Here is a 24,959-nt window from a genome sequence, read left to right as displayed (position 1 = left end):
GGTGACTGATGTATGCCATGGCAGTGTAGGTGATGGGCATGGCACACAGGATGTGTGCCATGTCACTTTGTTTTTGTCTTGCACCCAAACACTCAGCCTGCAAAGGCAGTGTGTGTGTGTGTAAGGGTACAGGGCCTCTAAGGGTGGCACAAGGAGTGCTGCAGCCCTTAGAGGCCTTCCCTGGTCACAAGGCCCTGGGTACCTAGGGTACCATTTACCAGGGGCCGACATGTGGCCAGGGTTTGCCAATTTGGGTTGGAGGTTTTGGTTTAGGGAAGGAACATAGGCCCTGGGCACCTGATTGGCAGGAGTCCAGGGCACACTCAGTCAAAGTACATTCAGCAAAAAGTGGGGGCAAACCATGCAAGAAAGATGGCACTTTCTCAGTCACCTAAAGCTGTATTGTCAGTACTTGTCCATGTATACTTTGAATAGCAAATAGAGATAACTTTTACTTGTGTTCTAGGGCTGCCTGAATAATCCATGGCTGATAATAAAAGGGAACATGCTACTTTATTTACAGACAAGTAGTTTGCAGTCTGTTAAAAAGAACACACGGCTGGCTGGCATTTTGCGCTTGCCTGTGTAGTTTTAAAATAAACTTGGTCTCCTTTCTGGGAAGAGCTAACCCTCCCAGGAGGAGGTTCATTCATAGAGCTCAAATGCTTCAGCTGCAGTGCGAGGCTAGGAGTCTCCTCTACTATAATATCGAATGCGAAGGAACAGGCCTGTCTGTTAGTTTACCTTCGGTTTTATCAGAGGAGACTTCCTCACTGCAGCTGAAGCATTTCCGCTCTATGAATTAACCCCCTCCTGGGACGGTTAACATAACAAAAGCATGTGCACTTTGTGCCCCGTCGATTTCCGCTCCCTCCCCGGAGTTCTCTAAAAAGACGAGCTACTTGTGACTCCGGGAATAATGGTAAAATTAGAGTGGAGTGCCCCCCCCCCCCCGATGGGGGGCGCCCCTCAGATTGAAGAAGTCTGCCCTATGGTGACAGCCTTTTACTCCTTAAGTTAAGTAACAAATCCTGCTATAGGGAGAGGCGTTAACACCTCCACATGGGATTGCATTCCAGGGCAGGAAGATTAGACGGCCCTCCGGCCTTGGTCATGCGACCTGGCTTCTCCAGATAGGGGACGATACTACCCCCTAGAGACCCTACCAACCTAGTTGGACTAGTTGATGCAGTCACCACTATTTCAGATTCCTCCAGCTTTCTATGGTCAGGGTTACACCAACTGCCCACAGGAACTGGTCATGGAGGGTGTAGAAACCCTCAAGGTAGGCAGACAATTGGCTTCTGCTTGTCACTCCTCTAACACCCCTAAATTGAATATTTAGGTGGCACCCCTGAACGAATACTCCTATTTGACAGATCAAGAGAAGGACGAAGGGGTCACTGCCCAGCCAGGACAGAAGAAGAACTCAACAATCCCCCTGCAGCCACCAAAAAGCAGTCCCAACCAACGCCAGACGACCAGAAGAGGTACTTGAGCCCTGGAGTCAGATCTGTCTTGCCACCCAGTGTGAAGAAACCAGGACCAACTGGACCCGTGGACAGAATAGCCGTCTAAGGACATGAACATGACCGAGACAAACCGAGTAGCCCAGCTACCCCGATTTCACCCCAACTACTGGACCATAACCGTGACAAGCACCTTTGCACAGCCAACCCAATAATTTTGCACCCAAGCCACCAGGCCTGCGTATCGAAGAACCCTTTTGGGTGCTCACAGCTCAAGTCCCCCTTTACTGTCCGTTTCAAGATTGCACACTTCTCCCCATCGCACATGGCCATCTACCACATGGCCATCTACCTCCCCAGCACCCTGCTACTGGCTAGAGCCAGGCAGTTCCTGATGAACTCGAAGTATTTTGGACCATGGCCCACTACAACCCGAAACCCAGATGGTACATTGCTGGAACAAACTGTTATGCATACAAGTATTCTCCTCCCACAAGATTGCATTGTACACAAGGTCACAAACTTGGTGTTTCTGTAAAAATTGCCAAGACACTTTTCAAACAAGTTCTTGGGTTTCACAAAGTTATTTTTCTAATTTGGCCTCCGATCTATGTTTTGAGCTCACACTACCACAAAAGTGTATGATCTACTTTAGCCTCTATAAACCAATTGGGTATCCACCGGACTCCACACAACGTACAATATAGTCTGTGTCCCATAGGGCCCCTATTTAGTACTTGTGTCTTGTGTACCAGAGGTACCATTTACTAGGGACTTACAGCGGTGCTAAAGGCCTTGCCAACTGGGTTAGAATTAGACTTCCACTTGTTTTAAGAGAAAGAGCACCAAGGACCTGGTTGGCAGGGACCAAGTGCACGTGCAGTCAAAAAACATCAGTACTACAGCAAATAGTGGGGGCAGGGTGACCATGCCAAAAAGGCACTTCCCTATAGGATCATAGGTGGGGATTGGTTGCATTTGAACAGAAATTGAGATGTGCCCTGGGAATTCACTCGACATTTGCCTGCTGGCAACCTAGACTTTTTGGGCAGTAGTGACACCAAATGTAAGTACCTTGAACTGGTAATGGCAGTCACTTAAAAAAAACGCAGATCACGTCAGGGATGTAGACATTTTTACATGCTAAGAATGCTAGCACGGTGGAAAGTTAGGAAGTATGGTGACACATTCTAGGCAGTAGAAGCCCCTTCGACTGCACCTTCCTTACCCCTGTTGCATCTGTGGACGCCCAAAAGAACCCATGTGGTAACTGCTGCTGCCTCCTTTGGTAGGAGAAGAGGGTCCGAGAAGGCAGCCTGTAAGTGCCATACACGGTTACCTCCAAAAATGAGCCCTTAAATGCAGTAGTCTGACAATGCAGCTTTGGCGTGGTTAATGTCCTTTCCTCAAAACGCTGTGGGGGGGGGGGGGGGGGGGGGGGGGGAAGAAGCTCAATTCTTTGGTCGATGCTGAGCAGAAACCAAAAGGCAGAGGAGACCTAGAAGTCTTGGTCTGGATGCTGAAGCAGAAAGGTAAGCTTAAACAAAATGCAAATACAACTGATCGCTGTACAAGTCAAAACTAAAACTCTGGTGGAGGAAAAAAAAATAAAAAAATAAAAACACACTGAGGTGCCCGTGCAAAATACCAACTAAGGGAGGACTCGCCAGCTCCTCGAAATATTTAGCCTTGCGCTTTTGCATGTTTTTCTGGCAACAGTAGATCCAAAGAGTATGCAGAGCATGTGCATTTAAAATAACGCATGCTAAATGGTGCTCCTGGACAAACTGGGTTTGTCAGAGGCACAATACATTCCATTAGACGGACACCAGTAAATTTAAACTGTCAAGTTTTATTGATACACTTGCATCTTTTGGTATTTATATTACAACTACACCCTTTTAATTGTGACAATATATTCCAAGAATGTCAAAAAAATATAAAACCATAACGAAGTGACGAATTAAAACACTAAAAACACTGGTGGAAAAATTGCTTGGAGTCTTCATGGAAGAGATCCTGCAAAACAAATTGAAATTGTGTTGTCATTTCCCATTGCATGAACCCAGCTCACCCACTTTTAGACTCACAAGAGGGCACTACATGCAACTTGCGCCCGCAAACATGGGCAAACTAGAAACTGTTAAGTTTTATTCATTCGAGGGAATAGACTGAAGCTAAATACCAAGCCATAGCATTACATTAATTCCCTTATGTTCACACACCACCTCCAAAATCCCCTCTTGAAATGGTCAATTAACCAACCACTGGACTCTAAATGAAGGTCAATAAAAAGCGGTTTTAGTCCAGGCTGCTATCTTACTGTTCATCTCAGCCAGCATGCATGCTACACTTGCAACACATCCGTATTCATGGGACCACATTTGCATGGGATATGTTGTGCAATGTGCGGATTCTTTAAGATACCTACATAGTCTGTTTTTAAGCATGTCCGCCTCATTCTGTCGCATCAAGTGAATCTTCGTTGGACTGCTGGTCTTCATCCCCAGAGGTTGCACCGCTGTAGAGTAATAAACTATATTGAGTCTCCTATAATGAACTGGACTAGTCGACTTAAATGTATAATGTTGCAAACTTTACAAAGCGGTTTATGCACTATCCAGATCGTGCAGGACACTAGCAATACAGTTAAACTTGTTCAGGTTGACATTCCTCACTTAGCTTGTCAAAATGAGTTGCAAGAGTAATTTTATCACTTCAACTCAGTTGCTTTTACTCCAAGCTCAGCCCGGTCTAAAAACCTAAGACAATTCAATAGCGCGCAGTCCACCAAATGAGGAATGCATGGCACTACGTACCCTTTGGTAGGAGTTTCCACAGATCCATGGTCTTCATCAGCTAGCTTTTGTTTCTATGAAGTCAAAAAACAATCGATTAAGTCAAGTATTTCAAAGAGCACCTCCCAAAACCTTCATAGCTGATGATCGGAGACCAATTTCAACAAGGAATGTAGGTAGACTATAAACTAAGTCTGGCAGACCTCAAGGATTAAACAGCATGAAGTTTAAACTTGAGGTCAAGTTGCCCAAGTGAAATGTCATGAAACCAGTTTCATTTGCAGCTAGGCTCCACGCTCAGCTTTGGTTTCAGTCAGGCTACTGTTCAAAAGCTGAAACCTGGGAGAATGGAAGGTGTACGACCATCCTACCAGCACAAGACTTCCAAAATCTACTAAAGGGTAGCTTATGAGCTATTCATAGCTCTGCAGTAACCTGTAAGTAGCTCTCCTCTGGGAAGCCCAGGGAACTAAATTAGAAGGGTTTGCATATACTTTATATACCAAAGTTGAAAAACATATTCAAGAATAGGATTTCCACAATCAATCAAAGTTTAGCTAAAAAAGGGGGAAATCTAAAAAAAAAGATTTAAGCTGATATTTTAGGGACCATTACCCACATTAACTTAGTAGTGACACTGCAGCTATGGCTTTTATAGATTATCCATGTAGAGACCTTCCACATCGATAAAGCATTTGTTAAACTGCTGCAGGCAACTATGCCTGATGCACTGAGGTGATCGCTGCTGGTAATCGTGCTTAGAATGGCCACTGACATCTTGTCTGATATGGTTACTACTGCATCTCAAATACGAGTAACTTGGGAGGATTTTCCCTGAACATTAGTAGCTCTTATAACACAAAAGGTTGTAGACCCCTGCTCTAAGGGACGGGAGCATAGGCTACCCAGTTAACTGTTGGTCTAGGCAAGAGGATGCCAAACATGGTCACTTTAAGGTAGACTAGCCCAAGAAGAAGAGTATATGGCCAGGCAAAGGTACCTTGAAAGCCAAAATAACCACTGACTGCCTTCTTCAGGTAGGCAGGGAAAGCCATTTAAGCCCCCACAACAGAATCTTTTGGCAAAGGTCAGACCTTAATCGCCAGGATCTACAAAGTAGCTGTGAGGACTGCAATCTAGACCAACCAAGAGCATGGGTGTAAGCAGAATAGAGTAAGCAACAAGGCTTTGGATTCAGGTCTGGACAGCTCGGCTGTCAATCTTCGCACCAAAAATGGGGGCTAGTTAGCTGCCAAGAAAAAGTCTAGACACCTTCAAATGACTCCGCTTTACATACTTACTGGCCACTTGTCACAAGTGAACCAAACCACGTTGAACTTGAGCAAGCAGCAAAGCAAAGTTGGAGACAACCCCTTTGCAGAACTCTGAACTCACGACAATCTGCATAATTTGGGGTGAATTAGTTGTTAGGAAAACGAACTAAAAATTGTATAACACTGCAGACACTACTGTTTTAAACTCCCAAAGTGTCCCTTTGTGACAATGGAGGTGGTGCCTTGCCAGTTGCCACAGCATCAAAGAAATGGATGGGTAGGTCACCACGCAGCAAAAACATGGTGCAAGTCGAGGTATCCAGACAGCTTTCCAAACTAGTACGGCCAGACCTAACAGGTTGAGCCAAATTGAGACCTGACACCAAACCAATAGTGCTTGAGGTGGCATCATAATTACAGACAGACCACCGAGCACCTTCAACGTACAATAAAGAACAGAACTGGAGTAATTCTGGGAAGTAGGTTTGTGCTGGGCGACTCACAACATATCCATGGATAAAGTGTGCTCTGACCAGCAGGTGCTGGAGAGATGCACCCCAATCCAGTGGCTTTCACATTACTTGTCACTCCTGCAGGGTGCCGTGTTCAAGTAGATGGAACCCAGGTTGCTTGCAGCAGACCAGGTCATCCAACTGGTCTCACAGACCCACAGATGTGGACACAGGCCTTACAGAAAGCCTGGACACAGTGTGCACAGCAAGAATGTCGAGAGAGTCCAAGCACCAGATTAAGTGCAAACTCCAACACGTCGTTTTCTTGCGGTGTTCGACACCCCAGGAGAGGGGTGACCGTTGTGCACCTCACCTTCCTTAGACCTGCTCGTCCTGTTGGTCTTTCATTACCAGTTTTGACCGGGTCATCAGCTAAAATTCAAAATCAGAAGACAGAATTAAAAGAGCGAAAGGAAAGTGGCAAATTTATAATATATGCGCCGTTATATATCGCCCAGTTGTTGACAAATAGTTAAATGCCAATGGAAAACACTTACGGCTGCAGATTAACGTTTAAAACGGCACTGTGCAATAAAGCACAATTACATACAATGTGAACACAAATGCAGCGTGCTAGAGAACTGCTGGGCTGTTTAAAATAAGACCTACGCTGTAGCCACATGCTGTCTGCAGACGAGACCACGGCCCCTGGGACGAGCCAGTGTACTGTTGCCCAATCCTTACCACTTGGGTAACTAGGGCAGTCCTTACCTTTGGGCTCCTCGGGCACACTCGCCTTCTTGGGAGTGGCTGTACGGGCTTTGGGGGCTCCTCGCTTCCTCTGAGGGAGGACAGCCGGTGTAGGAGTAGACGTGGGCCCACTAGACACATTTGTAGATTCACACTCCACCTCCATCGCTGCCTCAGACTTTGTGGGTTCAGTCTCTTCCTGCTCAGTGTCCTTTTGTTCTTCATCATTTGTGACCTCTGTTTCCTCCTGCTCTGCAGCCTCAGAGTCCTTGTTCTCAGCTTCTCCACACTCTGCTGACTCCCGAAATTCTGTCAATTTCATCTCATAAAATTGATGTGCAGGGCTCTCTTTTTTTGATAAGAACCTACAGAAATAAAGACGACAGTATTAAACAAGCACTAAAAGGCAACAGATCTGGCCTAGGAATTGAGGATTACCATAATAAAACGAGCACTGGCGAATCCAATAGGCCTCGCCTACGCAAGTTATGTTTTTACCATGTAGTCAGTTCACCAGCGTATCTGCTGTTCAGCATGGCTAACAGTGGCATAGGGTGGAGTAGAACGTCAGAGTGGAATTGTAGAGAGTAGTGTTGGAGTAGAGAACTTAACCCAGAGTAGGGCCCCCTTCACCCTCTCCATAACTGGAGTTTGAGACAAATCCGCAATAGCCAAAGAAAAATTGGAGCTCCAAGGACCGAACGTAGCAAACCAAGATTAGGCTTAAACAATGTAAAGTCGGTCCTTCTGTATGGAGCAGAAACTTGAAGAGAACAGTACCACTAACAATGACCAGACCTTTATCAACACCGGTCTGAAGAAAACCCTCTGGCCAAACACAATCAGCAACAGTCGCCTGTAGCAGCAGACTGGGCATTTTAATGACGACATTTGAGTGCATAAGCTGGATCAGGATATTCGTGCAGAGAAGTCGGAGCTTCTTTCTCGCTCCATTTCAAAGCCAGACAACAGTTGCTCATTTAATGGTCCTATTGTTTCCAGGAACTACAAGCATAGTCCTCCAAAAAGTAGACATGTAGGAGAGGTTCAAAGAAGCTTGACAGGGAACCATTGATGGTCATATACAGACCCATCTCAAAACAAAAATGACAACTGCAATTCAGACAGGTTTACGAGTAAGTGGAGATCAGTGGAGTCAGACTTATTGTCGAAGGCATTGAAACAGCAGTTTCCAAGAGTAAATCTGCCAACAAGGTTTGCTAGAGAAAAAGTAGGCTAATCACAGGATCTCCGGTTTCATCGGAGACCTGCGCTACACATTCAGAGTTGTCTTCATTGGTTACCACATCTGCACGAGGAGTGGATTAAAAAAAAATATTGAAATGTGTGTATGAAGTACAAGTGATTGACAAGGGTTATCATTCCAAATAGGCGTTAGCTCGTCAAACGTTTTGACCCCTATAAATTAAAGGTATGGGCAGCTCCTTGGCCCATGTATGTAAAGTTACCCTTGATACGATGTAGTCGTTTTCACACACTTAATAGCTTAGGCTGGTTTCAATTGTGCAGTGTATCTATTTTGCCTAGCCCTAATAAAGACCCTATTACAAAACAAAGGATATTGTAAGGGTAGAAACACTCAAATTGTACTTTCAGCCTAGATGTGCTACCAATATGGCGAATCTATGTAAAATGTATTAGATTACTCTGTTTACTACAGTCGCTTTTTCGATTACATTAAAGCTTTTACCACCATCACTGGCCTTAAGAGTATCCATTTTGACACCTCCGTTTGTAGAAATGGTTATCCAACAGAACTTTGCAACTGACTTATTTAAAAATAGTCTGACACAAATAACCATTTAACCAACCAGATGAAACCTGCAACCCAAAAGCCCCTCTGTCCGATTACAACTGCCCTGCAACAGTCACCGAGGCTGCTTTGTGTAGGCTTCGATCCCCGGGTGTACCAAAAAAAAAAAAAATGCCTGTTCATGAATACATACCAAAACTCTGGATTGGAAGTGAGGCTTTCCATGTTGAAGTCCTGAATATTGGAGCCCAGTTGGAATACGAACCGAGCAAGATTTTCCGCAGTTTGTCTTGTCTTTTCATCAACTGGAAAGGAAAACTTGTGTTTAGCCTCGGAGAACAATTTAGTACATCAAAAAGTACAAAGGCATTCAAGAGAAAGACGCACCTCCTTCAAACTGAGGATCGGTGGAGGGCTTCGATGGGCCGGCAGATTTGGCAGCCAGAGAGACCGCTGCAGCCACCTTCAGCTGCGCACGCTTGGCCTCCAGCTCCGCCTGCTGCTGGTTCTGCAGCTCCAGCAGCTTGTGCTGGTAGTACTTAAACTCCTGGCTCGTCTCGTCGAACAAAAACCTGTGGGATGTAAAGTCAGACGAGGTCAAGAACGCACTCAACCCATGAACTTGAAGCAAAGGCGTACTGACGCGCACACGAAGCCGGCGGCTACTCACCACAGGTCGGGCTTTTCCCTTTCTTCCATCTCTGCATCGCCTTCCATTGCAGCCTTCTTTTTATCGTCCAAACTCTTTACAGCGTCCTCCAGCAGGCCGTCTATCATCTCTTTAACCGAAGGCTCGGGGGTCAGATCTGAAAAAAGAGAAGAGGGTAGATACGGCTCGACAGCGTGGAAGAGTCCACCTGGCTAACCCGCTCCTTGCTAAAGCGCCCTACCGTCACAAAAGTCTTAATTACCTCCCTCCAATGGTGCAGCGCCTTAGGGGCGGTACCATCGCCAACACGGCGGCTTGCATAGAAGACAACGCACAGCAGGCACTCGCATTAGATTAGGCCAAGCACATATGTCAATCGATTGCATCACAGGGCCCCCTAACCATGGTATGGGCGCCTCCCTTCCCCGAAAACTACAACCGGAAACCAGTGTTCATATCAGATAAAGTAAACGTAATGTCGAAGGAAGGAGGAAAATGCAATATAAGATTTTGATGCAACTCTGCGGGGTCATATATTCTGGGAGTATCAACAAAGAAAACTGGGAATAAGAATACATGAGCTTACTTCCCTTTGACGATTATGGCAGGTAAATGTAGTAGCATAGCAGAGACCACATCCATACCAGGCAGTCTTGTTCACAACCCGCCCTTCCCCCGTCCCCCAGCATACCTTCCAAGGGCTCCTTGGGCCTGCTGTCCCGGTCCGTCTGCAGGTGCATGGGGTAGCCGCTCTTCTCCAGCCAGGCCTTCAGCTGCGCCATGTACTTCTTGCCGAAGAGCGCCGAGTCATCCATGTTTGGGAAGTCGGAGGGCTTGGGCGCCATCTCCTGCAGGCCGACGTGCTCGAGGATCTTCTCCTGGCGCAGGGAGGACACGATAGAGTAGGTCTGGCCGAAGAGCACCAAGGACTTGCGGCAGAGCGCCACGGCGTTCTCGTAGGCGGTGGAGAGGTCGGTGGGGGCGGCGAAGCCCTGCTTCATGTTCAGCTCGTATGCGTTGCAGGCCAGCATCAGGGGGTGGGCGCTCTTAAGCACGCACTGCTGGAAGGAGGTCAGGTACTTGTCCAGCGGGTTGATGATGTCCAAGAAGCCCTTCTTGTTTTCCACCAATCCCTTGTCTACCGCCAGGCCGAAGACCTCGGGGTCCACGGTGGGCTTCTTCAAGGCCGGGTGGTTGGGCGCCTTGACGGTCAGGAAGCACTGGTAGCGCAGCTCGGGCCTCAGGGCACACTTGAAGGCGGCCACGGTGTTGCCCATGGTCTGGGTTTGCCGGGACGTGTAGGCCGGGTTTTTCTGGTCGAACTCGCCCGTGTTGACCTTGTTGAAGCCGGACCAGCGCACGATCTTGTTGCCGAGCTTAGACACCACGTCGGAGCCGGTCATGAGTTCCTTGATCTTGTCCTCCCGCTTGGGGCCCGGCTTTCCGTTCACGGCTGCCCCTCGGCCTGCGGACTTGGCTCCGCGACCTCTGGCCAACGCCCCACGGCCTCGTACGGTGGCGGCTCCCCGCGGTAGACCTCTGCCAACGATGCCACCTCGTGCCATGCCTCTGCCAACGATGCCGCCCCTCGTCAGGCCTCTGTACACAACACCACCCCGTGGCAGCCCCCTGCCGACCACCCCACCCCGGAGAGGCCTCCTGACGGGGGCGCCCCCGCGGGGGGACGCGCCCGGCATCCGCTCCGCCGCCTGTTTGCGCTCCAGGTAGGCTAGCCTCCCCCGAGATGCGTGGGGCACCGGCCTGCCATAGCCCCGCCTTGGCCCGGCGCCTGCGAACTCCTCTTCCCGCCTGGGGGGCGGGCGCCGGTACTCGCGTTCATCCGACCACATAGGCTCCCGGGGCCGCGCGAAGTCGTGCTCCCGGGGGTCGGAGCGGCTGTAGTAGTAGTCATCTGGCCTCAGCGGACTGCGGGAGCGCCGGGGGTCTGGGTAGTAGGGCGGCGGGGATCGCCGGGTCGGGGTGGAGTAGGCAGCCGGGTGGCTCTCCGGGGCTCGGTAGTCATCGCGGGGGCTCCGGTAGAGTTCCTCCTCGTACCTGTGCGGTCGGGACGGCCCTGGGGAGCGGAAAGAGTGTGAGTACGAATATACATCAAACACCATGATCATTCATTCATTCATCCATCCATCGCTGCGGGGGGCGCACACGGCGCCGCACTTACCCGAGGAGCGGAAGGGGTCCTCGGCGCTGCTCGGCCGGAAGGTGCCCACCATCTCCTTCATGATGGCCTCGAAAATTTCCCGGGACACCTGCTTGTCCGCCATCTCCGCTCCGATCTTCAGCACCTGCAACGGGAAAGGGGCGATGAATACCTGGCTCCGGAGGTGCACCGGAAGGGGGGCGCGCACAGGTGAACACGGGGAGGACAGGCAGGCAAGAACGGGGGGCCTCCAGTTTCAGCACCGGGGGCAGGCCGGGGAGCGCGGCTTGATTCAGCACCAAGGATAGTCCGGGACTTGCACAAAAACTAAATGCGCAAGATCAACTGGTGCAGGAGGGCAGAGCGCCGGGAGGGCGACCAAAGCACTAGAAGCGGCAGAAGGGGCCCAGGAACGGCGGTGACCACTCAAGGCGTGGAGCTGTGCGGACGAGGGTAGAGAACTCATCCCGCTTACGCGACGGTTAGAGTCGGCAGCCCCTGCATAGGCCCTAGAAGTGCGGTGCGCCGGCCGGGGCAGCGACAGAAGGGTATAAGGACGGGGCGCGCCGCTGAGCAGGCCTGTGAGGGATTCGCCGAGGGCCCTAGCTACCAGGCCCGGGTGGAGAAAAGTGGACGGCCCGCGGCCGATGCGCGCTCACCGTGTGTGGTATGGGAAGCTGCCGGGGGTGTCTGCGGCCGCGGGCGGTGCGTTGGTTCCTGCAGCGGTGATGGCGCAGCTCCGCTCTCGGATCTTAGGCTCCGAACAAAGGGACGTTGCCTCCTCGCGCAGCGTCTCTTCACAGCACGGTCGGGTGCGCGCACGTACTCACGTCACCAGGAGGCGCCAATGGCGCGAGGCAGGAAGATAAAGGGCGGTAAAGCTTTGCGTCTGGGTCTAGGAAGGGAGGAGCGCCCAATCACGACGCAACCTGGCCTGCAGGGCACGGAAACCAAACTCGTCCAATCCGGTCCTTAGGGCATGCGGAAACAGGCTCTCAGCGCGCCCAATCACAGACCATCCAAGCCAGTAGCTCATGTAAATAGGCTCACAGCGCGACCAATCACGTACCTGCCAGCCCGTGGGAGTGAAACAGATGCACAGCTTGTCCAATCACGTTCCAGTCAGCCCTTGGGAGTGGGACAAGGCGCGGGAAACAGATGCCCAGCCTCCGGCTAGTCTCTCTCTGGAAGATTATGCTATTTCTTCAAATTTCATTTTCCAGCGGATCGAAGGGCGCTCTATTGTAAAGGGGTGGCCAGGGATATGTCCCTCTCTTTTATATCAAAACTATTTTGAAGATTTGCTACTTAACCAAGGTCGATAGGGTGGACACAAAATGTCCCATTTCTTTCACAAACCGATCAGGTTTAAGGTCCACCTTAATCAAAAGTGACATGCGTTGCCCTGCTGAAAGAGAGCAGGTTGCTGTTATGTTCTGTCTTTACAGTTGCTTTGCTAACCATGCAAATCACACTGCACCCATACCGACACTATCTCTGTACACATAGGTGTACCAGAGGTTTTGGCCCTCCACAAGGAGACCCGGCAAGTCCAGCAAATTATCTTGAACAAGCACTCCTCGAACAAACAATGCTCTGTTGGGGTCTTTCGTGCACTTCCAGAAGAAAATTCACACTTTAGGGTCAATGTCGATAGTAGCTGTCACTTTGTCTTCCAATAAGGTTCTGGTATATTCTGCTTTCAATCTTGCCCTGGCCCCATTCTTTAGGATTGTCTGATTTTCTTGGTGACATACTCTGTTCCGACGATCCCAGGCGATAACATTTGTTGTGGCAAACATATCCAAATGGATTGTCACTTCTTCAGATACGCCTTCAGGTGCTGGTCCAGGATGCCAGAGTCTGTTTTGCCCCGGTTCCATGTCTAAGGATCCATCTTTGTCCTCTGTATTGCCCTCCCTGTATTAAAAAAAGTGACCCTGAGTTAGGATCTCTGTATACTCCAACAAATGCTAGATTTTATGGGCTATACAGCCTCTCGAGAGGGTAGGGGTTTCAACATGCACACACAGTTACGGAATGCTTTGCTCAATTTTTCAAAGCCTTCCAGGTACCTCATGTCTTATTTTCTAGAAGCTTGTTCAGGACGCCCCTTAGTTCCTAGGAAATTAACCGCTCCACAAGGCGTTCAGGAGATTACAGACGATAGACTGAATAGAGCCCTGTCACGCTCTCCTGGTAGGCTCTGCCCTACAGGGGGCCATTCCTCATCTTCCCCAGTGCATTGGTAATATTCATGGCCCCAAAAGGACTGCATCTCGTAAGAATTAACACCAAAATATATATACATGGACCCATCCCTGGACCGCTCTAAGGGCCCTTCCCTGCGCCCTTCGGCAGCTGCTAGAGCCATAAGAGACATTAATGCTCCGCTAGACCTTTTGGATGTTTGGTGTACGAGATCCCTTGAAGCAGAGGGTTTCACTCACTATTCAGCCCCACATGACATCACACCAGAATTGACTACTGGTTGATTTCCAGATCGCACTTTCCCTGCGTGGTCACTTGCACTCCACTTCCCGTTCATTCTCGGATCACTCTCCTGTACTGCTGGACATTGATATTACCCCAAAGAGGAGCGCGCCCTTCACATGGAGGTTTCCCCCATATTCTTTATTAGACACGGTCATTAAAGCAGAGTTGCCTCATCTATTGAATACTTTTTTAGCATGAATATTGGGTCAGTTGACCATTTCTTTACAGTGTGGGAGACATTTAAGGAATTTATTAGAGGGAAAGACATCTTCAAACATGCAGGAGTGCTCTGCTCATTACGGAATAGACTGTGAATGCTCAAGTGGCAATTGGCTCGGATGAAGCGGACCCTCCTACAGGGTGGTGATGCTCAGGTCTTAGAAGATCTGAAAAAAACTCTTGAGGAATACCATGAGGTTGCGGATGGCGAGGTGAAGCACATGGGCAAGTATGCTACAGCTAAGACGTATGGCGAGAGTGAGCGTCCTGGTGCAGTTCTCGCTGCACTGCAACGACACAAAAGAGAGTCCAGCTTGATTGCGGAGTTACGGAACAAAGACGGTGGTCTGTTGTTTGGCCCTTGGAGATTGCTGATAGATTCCGCATATATTACGTGGAGCTGTATAGTTCCAAATTTGTTCCAAACAAAGCTGCTATGCAAGAATACCTAGAGCACATACAAATGCCATGGCTTACCGATGCCCACAGAGAGCACCTTATGGGCCCTCTTGATCCCAACGAGATCCGCACTGCACTTAATACTATGCAAAACGGCAGTGCTCCAGGCCAAGATGGGCGCACAGTGTCCTTCTAAAAAACATTTAAGGAACTTCTCATACCGCATCTAGCCACACTATTTGAGGAAATGGTGGAGGGCAGCGTGATGCCTCCCTCTATGAAAGAGGCATTGATAGTGACCCTGCTGAAACCGGGTGAGCCCCCAAATGAATGCTTGTCCTATAGGTCCATGTCACTCTTAATTGTGGACACAAAACTCTTTGCTCAAATCCTAGCAAATCAATTGGCTCCATTTGTCCCGTTCCTGGTGTTCTGCCTGGGTTGTCGGATCAGATAGAACCCGCTCAACAGAGCCTCTCTAACCCAGCCAGAACGTTACCCTCTCCCTAGGGCCTATTCACAATAAGTAACCACATATATATATATATATACCACCTAAGGACAGGGAATTCCTACTATATATGTACCAAGACCTCTTATAATACAAGTGGCGGCCTCGCGATCCCAGACGGACCCAGGACTTCCTACCCAGACGGCAGCCTTAGCCTCGCGGTCCCAAACGGACCCAGGGCTTCCTACCCAGACGGCAGCCTTAGCCTCGCGGTCCCAAACGGACCCAGGACTTCCTGCCCAGACGGCAGCCTTAGCCTCGCGGTCCCAAACGGACCCAGGACTTCCTACCCAGACGGCAGCCTTAGCCTCGCGGTCCCAAACGGACCCAGGACTTCCTGCCCAGACGGCAGCCTTAGCCTCGCGGTCCCAAACGGACCCAGGACTTCCTACCCAGACGGCAGCCTTAGCCTCGCGGTCCCAAACGGACCCAGGACTTCCTACCCAGACGGCAGCCTTAGCCTCGCGGTCCCAAACGGACCCAGGACTTCCTACCCAGACGGCAGCCTTAGCCTCGCGGTCCCAAACGGACCCAGGACTTCCTACCCAGACGGCAGCCTCAGCCTCGCGGTCCTAACTGGACCCAGGACTTCCTACCCAGACGGCAGCCTCAGCCTCGCGGTCCTAGATGGACCCAGGACTTCCTACCCAGACGGCAGCCTCAGCCTCGCGGTCCTAGATGGACCCAGGACTTCCTACCCAGACGGCAGCCTTAGCACGAGTTCATCCTATGATCACCCTAACATACAACAAAGGAATCAGCGTTACTATTTATCAGATCACACAAGAACCGCCAGTTTGAGCACAACCTGTTCTCTGGTTCGAGGGGCTCCTCTCTCCCTTATTCAGCTACCACTTACCTGATCAGGGTTAACATCTGTTCATGTCAAGTCACAGCTGACTAGAAGAATAGGCTACCCTCTTATACAAGAACACGCAGCACATGTTGATTCACTACAAACTGACTTTATTATATATCATATACGCAAGCACATAACATTACAGTGTGACACATAACCTGTAAAGAAAAGTGAAAGATTAGGTTGTACACTCTAATAAGAAAGGGGTCGACATCACCTTAGTCGTGTGTAGCCTGCACTCAATGGTCATCTAGGTTCCCTTCTCGTCTGTGCCTCGGCTCGCCTGGAGATCACACCTCCGTAGCTCCCTTCTCCGAGTCACTGGGACCTCTTCCTCATCGGCTACTCTCTCCTCTCTGGCAATTCTGCTAGAAGAGTATCTGTCTCTTGGTCTTTCTCCGCCCTCAAGTTTGTCATCTGTCTTCCCTGGAATAAGTAGTAGCTTTTCTGCTAACGGCTAGGTGCCGCCTATAGATTGAAAGAATAAGTGCCAGTATCTGCCTCAGACTTTCACTAATATAGAGGTGCATTTTCTCATGGAAAATTCCAGCCCGTAACCTGCCGCTCACCAAATTCTTGTACCTCCCCGTGCCAAGGACACTTTCCCAGCCGGCCGGCCTGATGTAGCGTCTTCGGCATGAAGAAAAATACAATCCTTCGATAAGGGCCGGTCTGAACCGGTTCTCTCCAAGCGAATAACACCTCATAACTAAAACATCCCCTTTAACCTAGAAGCATCTCAAGCTGCTGGAGCAGAAAGAAAGATGGAGTCTCCCCCGTTTGAGGCCTACCAGGCCTGAATTCAGCACGGCTCCATGAAATACCCTCACTACAGGGCAGGCTATCCCTAAGACTAACGAATCTATCCCCTAGGATATGTGTGCAAGCCCTGATCTATGGGGAAGAACACAGAATCATGTCGAAGTGCCTAGAAAATAGACTTCATTCACTACTCTAACCCTTAGGCTTGAATGGTAGAGAGACTGAAGTCACCCTAATCACCCATCAACACAATAGGGCCGGGAAAATCAAGCAGTACACCTGGTCGAGCTGGAACAGGCGGGCTTTGTCCCAGGGTGCACTTTAATGTATAATCTAAGAACTGTATTTGGGGCCATTCAACATATAAAACTAGAGGTCAAAGCTGCTGCCGTCTTCCTAGATGCGGAGAAGGCATGCCTTTCAGTGGAGTGGGCATTTATGAAAGCAGTGCTGCGACGGCTTGGTGTGGGCGATGTCTTCCACAATCTGGTGACAGTCTTATATAACATGCCGGTAGCCAGGGTTAGGGTTGGTGATACTGTCTAGTCTCTAATTGCTATTTTGAGAGGTACTCGGCAGGGTTGTCCACTGTCCCCACTGCTATACGCCATAGTGGCAGAACCATTGGCGTGTGCACTAAGAGAGTACCATGGACACTGAGGAATGCGTATCCCTAATTATCATCTCATTCTATTTGCATATGCTGATGATATGCTTTTATACATACGAGAGACAAGAACCAATCTAACCCCTGTATTTAATGAGGTCATGCGATTTGTCGCCACACCAGGCCTCGGAGTCAACTGGGCTAAATCCATTATTTTTACTCTGACCCCTTCCATGACGCCTATTGAACTGGATTTCCGATTGCAATGGTCCTCTGATCCACTTCGCTATTTAGGCATACAAGTACACACAAATTCAGAATTGGTGCTCAACGAGAATTATGGGAGGGCAGTCTCCAAACTTGAGGGTGATGTGAATCGTTGGATTCGTCTCCCATTATCACCAATAGGCTGCATTTCCCTTATGAAAATGATAGTCCTCTCTAGATTTCTCTTCCTGTTCCAAAACATTCCGATTATACTCCTGAAGCATGTGCTTAAAGTTCTCCGCTCATTATTTTTTATTTTTTTTTGAAACCGTTTATTGCAATCTCAAGTATATACAAGTATGGGCCTACAACCTTCCGGCCGGCCGCTAGAGTGACAGGAGCACCTGACGAACATACAAAAAGGCACTTGGCGTTGCAGAGAAGTAAATCAGGAGGTATCAACGACGTGGGCCACATGACTCTAAGCCCACAATACGGTTTCATTTTATACAAACACAACAACACAAAAAAACCACACCCGCAAGGCAACCCGCAATCGAAAGTAACCGCACGTGCTCCTCAAAGGAGGGACCCCGACCATCCACAGGAATCTAAAGAGGGGGAGGGGAAACAAATCCAGGACTGGGGGAACTCTGTGCCCGGGGCTGGGGGAGGGGGTCAACTAGGGGGACGGAGCCGGTGAGGCGGCAGGCAGCAGTGGTGGCTCGCAGATACCCCCGCGGTAGGCGTTCCAGGGGCCCCATACTTTCACCCACGCCCCAGGCTTACCCCTTGCCACATACACCACCTTTTCTCGGAACATGCACCAATCCATGTGTTCTTTCCAGGCCGACACCGCCGGGGGCCGCTGGGACCCCCACAGTTGAGCGATGTCACGCTTAGCTATCATGTATCCCAGAGTCACCCATCGCGTCTGCGGAACCGAATAATCAGTTGGTTCCCACACATTCAGCAAGCATCTCCTCGCTTCAGGCAACAGTGCGACACGCGTAACCAGTCGCAGGACCTCATGCACACCACGCCAGAATCGCTCCACCTTCGGGCATTCCCACAAAATATGCAAAAAAGTCGCCAAAGCACCACACCCACGCTTACACAACCCATCCTCAGCATAGCCCATACGCAGAAGCCTTGGCCCCGTCATGTAAACCCGGTGGAGTATCTTAAGCTGGACGAAGCGAAGGCGAGCCGGTATGGCCACCTCCTTCGGAGAGGCCACCGCGGAAATCCAGTCTTCGTCGTCCAACTCCAGCCCGTCGGCAACCCAAGCCTCACGGAGGCCAGTCAGCAGGCCCGAGCGGTCATTGATCAATTTTTTGTAAATAAGGGAGATCGTGCTGTCCGGAACGTGGCCATCCAGCACTCTATCCTCCAGGGGGGAAGACTCCGGGATGGAGGCGACGTCTGGGAAGACGGAGCCCAGCGCGTGACGGACCTGCAAGTACCGAAAGTATTCACTGCCCTGCAGCTGAAACTCCGTCTGCAGCGTCTCAAAAGTTTTAAATCCCCCCCTCGTCCAGAGATCCCCCACTTTACTGATGCCTATCGTGTCCCACTTCTCGAAGCCCTTCGAGGTCCACAGGGAGCCCAGCCTCTCAGGCGCATACAACTGTGACGCCCGGGTCAAACGGTCCTTCCATCCCATAGCTGCATTGGCCGCGTGCCACACCCGCACCATGACACGCGTGGGCCCCGTCAAGCGGGGATCGGGCGCGCCAGAGTAGAGCGCTTGATTGTAGTCGCCACCGGGCAGGAGCATCTTGTCCATTTCAAATGCCGGGTTTAAGGCGGGCCCATAGAGGCCGTGATTAATTGCAGCTAGCTGGGAGGCCCAGTAATACCGCTTAATGTCCGGGAGGGCGATCCCCCCGTCGTACCACGGGAGCGGCAACTTCGCCAGGGCTATACGCGGCCTCCCGTCCCAGAACAGGCGGCGCTGTAGACTCTCCACCTCACGGAAGTAGCGCGCCGGGACTAAGTCCATAGTGTTCTGGAGAGCGTACAGGAAGCGCGGCAACGACATCATCTTAAACAATGCCGCCCGGCCGAGCGGCGAAAGCGGCAGGCGCCGCCAGCGCGCGACGTCCTCCTTCAAGCGCTGGAGGGGGGGAAGCAAATTCCACTCGTAGCGGGCCTCCGGGTCCAGCGTGATATAGACACCCAGGTACCGAAACCCCTGCGAGGCAATCTGGATCGGACAGCCCCGCGGGAGGACGGGAGCCTCCCCGGAAAGCACATAGACACAGGATTTAGCCCAGTTGATGACGAGGCCTGAGTTACGGCCAAAGGAGCGCAGGACATCAACCAGGACAATCAGTGATTTGCGCGGGGAGGCTAGGTACAAAAGGATATCGTCAGCGTAGAGGGACACGCGGTCCTCATACTCGGGGGTCCAACGGAGACCACGGATGGAAGGGTGCCACCGCAGCCACTCCGCCAGGGGTTCCAAGGCCAGTGCGAACAGGAGCGGCGACAAGGGGCAACCCTGTCGCGTGCCCCGTCCCAGCGCGAATGGGGCAGAGACTCGTCCGTTCACTACCACCTGCGCTAATGGGCCCGAATACAACAATTTGACCCAGCTGATGAATCCCGGTCCAAATCCAAATTTCGCCAGCATCGCCCAAATGTATGGCCATTCGAGCGTGTCAAACGCCATGGTGGCGTCTAAGGACGCCAAGATGGCCGGCTCCCGCACAAACGGAACACGCGCGAGCACCCCGTGCAAGCGCCGCAGATTGAGGGCCGTGTTGCGATGGGGAATAAAGCCGGACTGGTCTTGGTGGACCAAATCGCCCACCACGCCGACCAGTCGGTTGGCGAGCACCTTGGCAAGGATTTTGGGCTCCGCATTCAAGAGCGAGATAGGCCGATAGGAGGTAACCCGGTCTCGGGGTCTCCCCTCCTTGTGGATCACCACGATTGTAGCCAGACGTTGGTCCGGCGGGAGGGAGCCCCGCGAATGGGCCGCCAGGAACATCGCGCGGAGGTGGGGTGCCAGTACATCCGGTCGCAGCTTATACAACTCGATAGGGATGCCGTTCGGGCCCATGGCCTTGCCAGATGCGACCGAGCGTATGGCGAGGGCAATTTCGTCCGAGGTAGGAGCAGCATCCAACGACTCCCTGTCCTCCACCGAAAGGGAGGGCAGCGCGATATCTCGAAGCAGGGCATGGGAATCCGCCTCCGAGCAGGGAGAGACCGGGGAATACACCTCGCGGAAATAATCCGCGAAGCAAGAGACAATGTCTTCTGGCTCGGTGACACGTACACCATCCATCCTCTCAATCAGCGGGACCACACGACTTACTCTCTCCTTTTTATCCAACCACGCAATCAATTTACCAGCCTTATCACCCACATCATACAGTCGCCCCTGTTGCTCTCTACTGAGGCCCCTGGCTGCCTCCGTGACGAGGGCCCTATAGGCCGCTTGCTTAAGGTGTAGAACATGTAGTGCAGCATCCGTCACCCCACTCCCCAGATCACCCTCTAATTCAGTAATTTCGGCCTCCACCCGGGTCACCTCCTCCTGCTCGCGCCTCCGGGCATGGGATATGAAGGAGAGGGCCTCCCCCCTAAGAACTGTCTTGAAGGCCTCCCACAGGGAGATAGCCGAAGGGACAGACCCCACATTCTCCTCAAAATACCGCTGCAAGGCTTTAATCAAGTCAGCACGAATGGTGGGGTCGCGCAGGTACCAGGCATTGATTGGAGCTACCCTGCCCTCCCCCCTCGGGAGGACATCAAAGTGCAACAGGAGCGGGGAGTGATCTGAAATACCCCGCGCCAGATGGCGCACCTCTCCCACTCTCCCAGCATAGGCCGCAGGGACAAGGATATGATCAAGCCGCGAGAGGCTACCATGGGCACCCGAATGGAAGGTGTATTGCAGCTGCGTGGGATGTTTTAAGCGCCAGCAGTCCACCAATCCCAATGTATCTAAGAGGCCGGACAGCCACGCCTGCGCCCGGGGGAGGTCCCTAGGGGGGTGACGATCCATAGTCCCAGAAACCACCGCATTGAAATCCCCCCCAACCACCAGAAGCCCCCCCGGGAGGTCAAGGAGGAGGCGCCCCAGGTCCGCAAAAGTGGTAGACTGTAACCCCGGTGGGACGTACACTGAAACAAAGACAACTACTTTGCCCTCCATTCTCCCCACCAAGGCAGTATAGCGTCCCCTCTCATCATGGCGCACCTCGTCTATTTCCAGCGGGAGCGAGTTCTTAACCATGATACCCACCCCCCGCGAGCCAGACGTGAAGCCCGAGTGGGCCACCAAACGATAGCCACGCCGATTCATGGCACAAAAGGAATTACCAATAAGGTGTGTCTCCTGCAGAAAGACCACATCTGGCGAAATTCGTTTCAGATACTGCAGGACCACACCTCGCTTAATCCTATCCCCCAGTCCATTAACGTTCCACGACAACAAAGTCAAGTCCCTACCCCCCATCACGTACAGAAGCCATCATTCGTCCCCCCGAGAGCACCTCAAAAACACCAACACAGTAAAGGGTTTGCCTTGCGGTAAAAACAAACAACACCCCACCCCAACCCACCCGTCCCAACAGAACTCCCCCCTCCCTGCACCCCTGCATGAGCCCAAACAGCCCCCCCAAAGTGCAGTGTGCCTGTCGCCCCATAGATAAGAAAACTAACTAGTCCCCCAGAGGAGGAGGGAGAGCCCCCAAGAGACCCCGTACGACCTCCACGGGAGGGGAACTTACACAATCAGTCAATGATGACAATAATGTTGTCCAGAGCAAGGCCTACTATTAGTCCCTCAGTCCTGATCCGGCGAGCCCTCCCCGCCAACCGCGCCCCCCCCCCCACCCCCCCGGCCCCGATCCCCAGGCAAAGTGTCCAACCAGTCCCCGGCCGCCTCGGGACGATCAAAAAAGTGCGTGCGGCCATCCACCTCTACCCTCAACTTCGCTGGAAAAAGCATCGCATACTTGAGGTTCAGGTCCCGTAGGCGACGTTTGACTCCGAGAAAACTCAGTCTCTGCTTCTGGACCGCCGGAGTAAAATCAGGATAGAAGTTTACGTCCATATTGTCGAGTCTGACCGGTCCTTGTAGCCTAGAAGTCTGCAGGATAGCGTCTCTGTCCCGAAAGTTGAAAATCCGGGCAATGAGAGGCCTCGGAGGGGCTCCGACCTTAGGTCTTCCTCCGGGGACCCTGTGGGCACGTTCCACCGCAAAGAGTTTACTCAGCCCCCGGGGCTGGAGATGGGTAAGGATCAGGTCCTCCACAAACAGATCCGCCGCCTCCTCCTCACGTCCCTCCGGCACCCCGACGATGCGGACATTGTTCCTCCGGGCCCGACCCTCGGAATCCTCCAGTCGACGATCCATCAGGGCGCTCGCCTGGCCAAGTCGGCGCACCTCCTTTTGGAGGGCCGCCACGTCCGTTGTGAGGCCCGAGGTAGTGTGGGCCAAAGAGTCGACCCGGTCATTCGTCTTGGACAGATCGGCCCTCACCAGGCCCACATCCACGAGGACCGAGTCAATCTTCTGCGCCAGAGTGTCAAAGCGCTGGTCCACCGAGGCCTTCATCTCGGCGATGGCGCCCATGACGTCTCGGAGGGTCAGATCCGCGGGCAGAGCAGGAGCATCAGTCGGGCCCACAGGGGACCTACGCGGCGCCTCTGGAGATCCCTTCTGGAGGGTGTAGCGGTCCATGCTGTTGGATTGATGGGCTGCGCCACGGCGGGTCGATTTCACCTTTGCCCGGTCGCCATCTTGCTTCGTGGACATGGCTCCAGTCCCCAAATCGTGCCAATCTCCTTGAAAGGGGCCGACAAACCAGTTCACGGGCTCCGGGGGGGGGGGGGGGCGACCACAGCTCCGAAGGGCGGATCACAGCTGGCGGGCCGGCAGGGCACCCCGACGAGGCCACACCACCGCACGCCGCCCCGCGACCCTACCTCGCTTGGCAGCAAGGAGGGCGCGAAAGTGAAAGTGCGGGGTACGCGAGTCGCCCAGCCTTGCCCGCCGCTGTTGTTCACTTTGTCTCCGGATCGCCCCACAACTCCAATCCGGGGGGCCGGCGTGGAGAAGGCCGCAAACCTCAATCGGTGCTCCCGCCGGTGTCCGAGGTCCGATTTGGGAACGGAAAACGGGTGGCACCTCAGCTCGGTCTCACAAACACAGTCCCCTCGTCTAGGACAGGATATAGTCAGGATTTATGCAGGAGGTCGCGGAGGTCCTCGGGAGCCTCGCACCTACGCGGCCATCTTGGTTGCGCGCTAGGCTCCTCCTTCTCTCCGCTCATTATTAATAAAGCTTGCCTGGGCTGGGCAGCAACATGAATTTAAATGAAACATTCTTACATTGCCCTATTGCATGGGCGGCCTCAAAGCACCAGATCTAGAATTATATTATAGATCTGCGAAGTGCTCCATGCACACTGTTGGATTCGTGGTTGTCAAGAATTCCTGTCATACGAGGGGAGGAAAACGGTAACCAGCGAAAACGGACTACATCTCCCAGGATGCTTAGCGGTTGAGAGGTTATGTAAACAGGAGAGCTGTTACATAACTCAAGGAAAACACGCCCTATAAAGGGAGGAACCGGGAGGTACAAGGCTGTCGGATATTGTGTTTACACCGACGTACCTGCTTCGTGAAGAGCAGTGTTCCGGAGTGGTGCTCCAGTAAGGCAAGAACGGAGGTAGGTCGAGTCGTTACTCCCTGGGCCGTGTCTTGCCCCATCGTCACCTGTGAAGGACCCGGAAGCTCTACCGGTCAACCATTGAGCTTCGCTTTTTGACTCGGCTGAGTCCAAGCGCAGTGGCGCTTTTGCTGGTTGGAGTCGTAACTCCCAGCCCGACCAGAGACACAGGGACTGCCAGCTGTAACGCACACCAGGAGGTGTTTGCCGCGTTACAGACTCGGAAGTCCACAGGATCGATCGAGCGGCTGCTCTCGGTTCAGTCTTCTTGCTTGTGATTGGGGTATCGGTGACGCATCACCAGGAGGTGACTCCGCGTCCCGGTGCAGTCTGAGGAAGAGGTTGAGCGGCTGCTCCCTTCAGGTAGAGACCCCGGCTAGGTGTTTCCCTGACTCCTCGATTCTCCCCAACACTCTTCGTGCCCCTCACAGCCTACCGATTGGCATTGTCGGCCATTTCATTTCTGCCCTCTGTTGGCATACGCCGGGATCGGCGTATATGCAGAGGACGGTTAGGACCATCCGTGCTGTGGGCTGGTAACGTACTTAGCCTGGAGGATTCCAGTGACTATAACTTTTGTTTGTTCTTTGTATTTTATTTGCCTTCATTAAAAGAACTAACCCTTCACAAGTGGTTGCGTCCTCATTGTCGTGTCTGTTAAACGATCCTGAGACGTTCAGGGCGTTACAGTGGTCCACAGAACCATCGCATTTGCAGATTGAAAGAGTGGCAGCTGATCCTCCTACTCTCCTGCAAAAGCTGTTTCAAGCCCCCATCAAAAGACCCAGTACACTGGGCTCTATTAATTCTACTGTCCACGCTTGGCAGGATTTATTAAACAGACAGGCATGAGCACTCATGTACTCTCCCCTGATTCCGAA

The 24,959-nt window shown here is 51.9% G+C and overlaps 1 protein-coding gene across 2 annotated transcripts; it reads right to left on the bottom strand.

Moving 5' to 3' along the window:
• Positions 1 to 3,301: 3,301 nt before the first annotated feature.
• Positions 3,302 to 12,225, bottom strand: LOC146772285 (SURP and G-patch domain-containing protein 2-like). 2 transcript variants are annotated; one of them, XM_085638943.1, is made up of 11 exons: positions 11,984 to 12,225; positions 11,346 to 11,469; positions 9,858 to 11,240; positions 9,188 to 9,323; positions 8,905 to 9,089; positions 8,711 to 8,822; positions 6,765 to 7,108; positions 6,367 to 6,425; positions 4,289 to 4,341; positions 3,901 to 3,990; positions 3,302 to 3,488 (listed from the first exon to the last, which is right to left on the bottom strand). In XM_085638943.1, exons 2-10 carry the CDS (start codon positions 11,446 to 11,448, stop codon positions 3,927 to 3,929), a joined length of 2,439 nt encoding a protein of 812 aa, XP_085495069.1. In that variant the 5' UTR covers positions 11,449 to 11,469; positions 11,984 to 12,225; the 3' UTR covers positions 3,302 to 3,488; positions 3,901 to 3,926. The 2 variants fall into 2 exon arrangements, 1 of the variants encoding a protein (XP_085495069.1); XR_014972287.1 differs by lacking the exon at positions 6,367 to 6,425 and having other exon boundaries at positions 11,984 to 12,173.
• Between the last annotated feature and the right edge of the window lie 12,734 nt (positions 12,226 to 24,959).

Source organism: Triturus cristatus, chromosome 12 (assembly GCF_964204655.1).
Source record: "Triturus cristatus chromosome 12, aTriCri1.1, whole genome shotgun sequence".
NCBI lineage: Eukaryota > Metazoa > Chordata > Amphibia > Caudata > Salamandridae > Triturus > Triturus cristatus.
The sequence above is the reverse complement of the archived record's forward strand: the minus strand, read 5'-3'. Positions and strand labels throughout refer to the sequence as shown.

What these genes read in the sequence shown, in the direction of transcription:
- LOC146772285 (XM_085638943.1), bottom strand. Translation starts at nt 11,448, where the DNA reads ATGGCGGACAAGCAGGTGTCCCGGGAAATTTTCGAGGCCATCATGAAG. An exon ending in CGATCCTCAGTTTGAAGGAG is followed by an intron (nt 8,823 to 8,904) that starts GTGCGTCTTTCT and finishes TTTCCTTTCCAG; the next exon opens with TTGATGAAAAGACAAGACAA. An exon ending in ACTTCCAATCCAGAGTTTTG is followed by an intron (nt 7,109 to 8,710) that starts GTATGTATTCAT and finishes TTATTTCTGTAG; the next exon opens with GTTCTTATCAAAAAAAGAGA.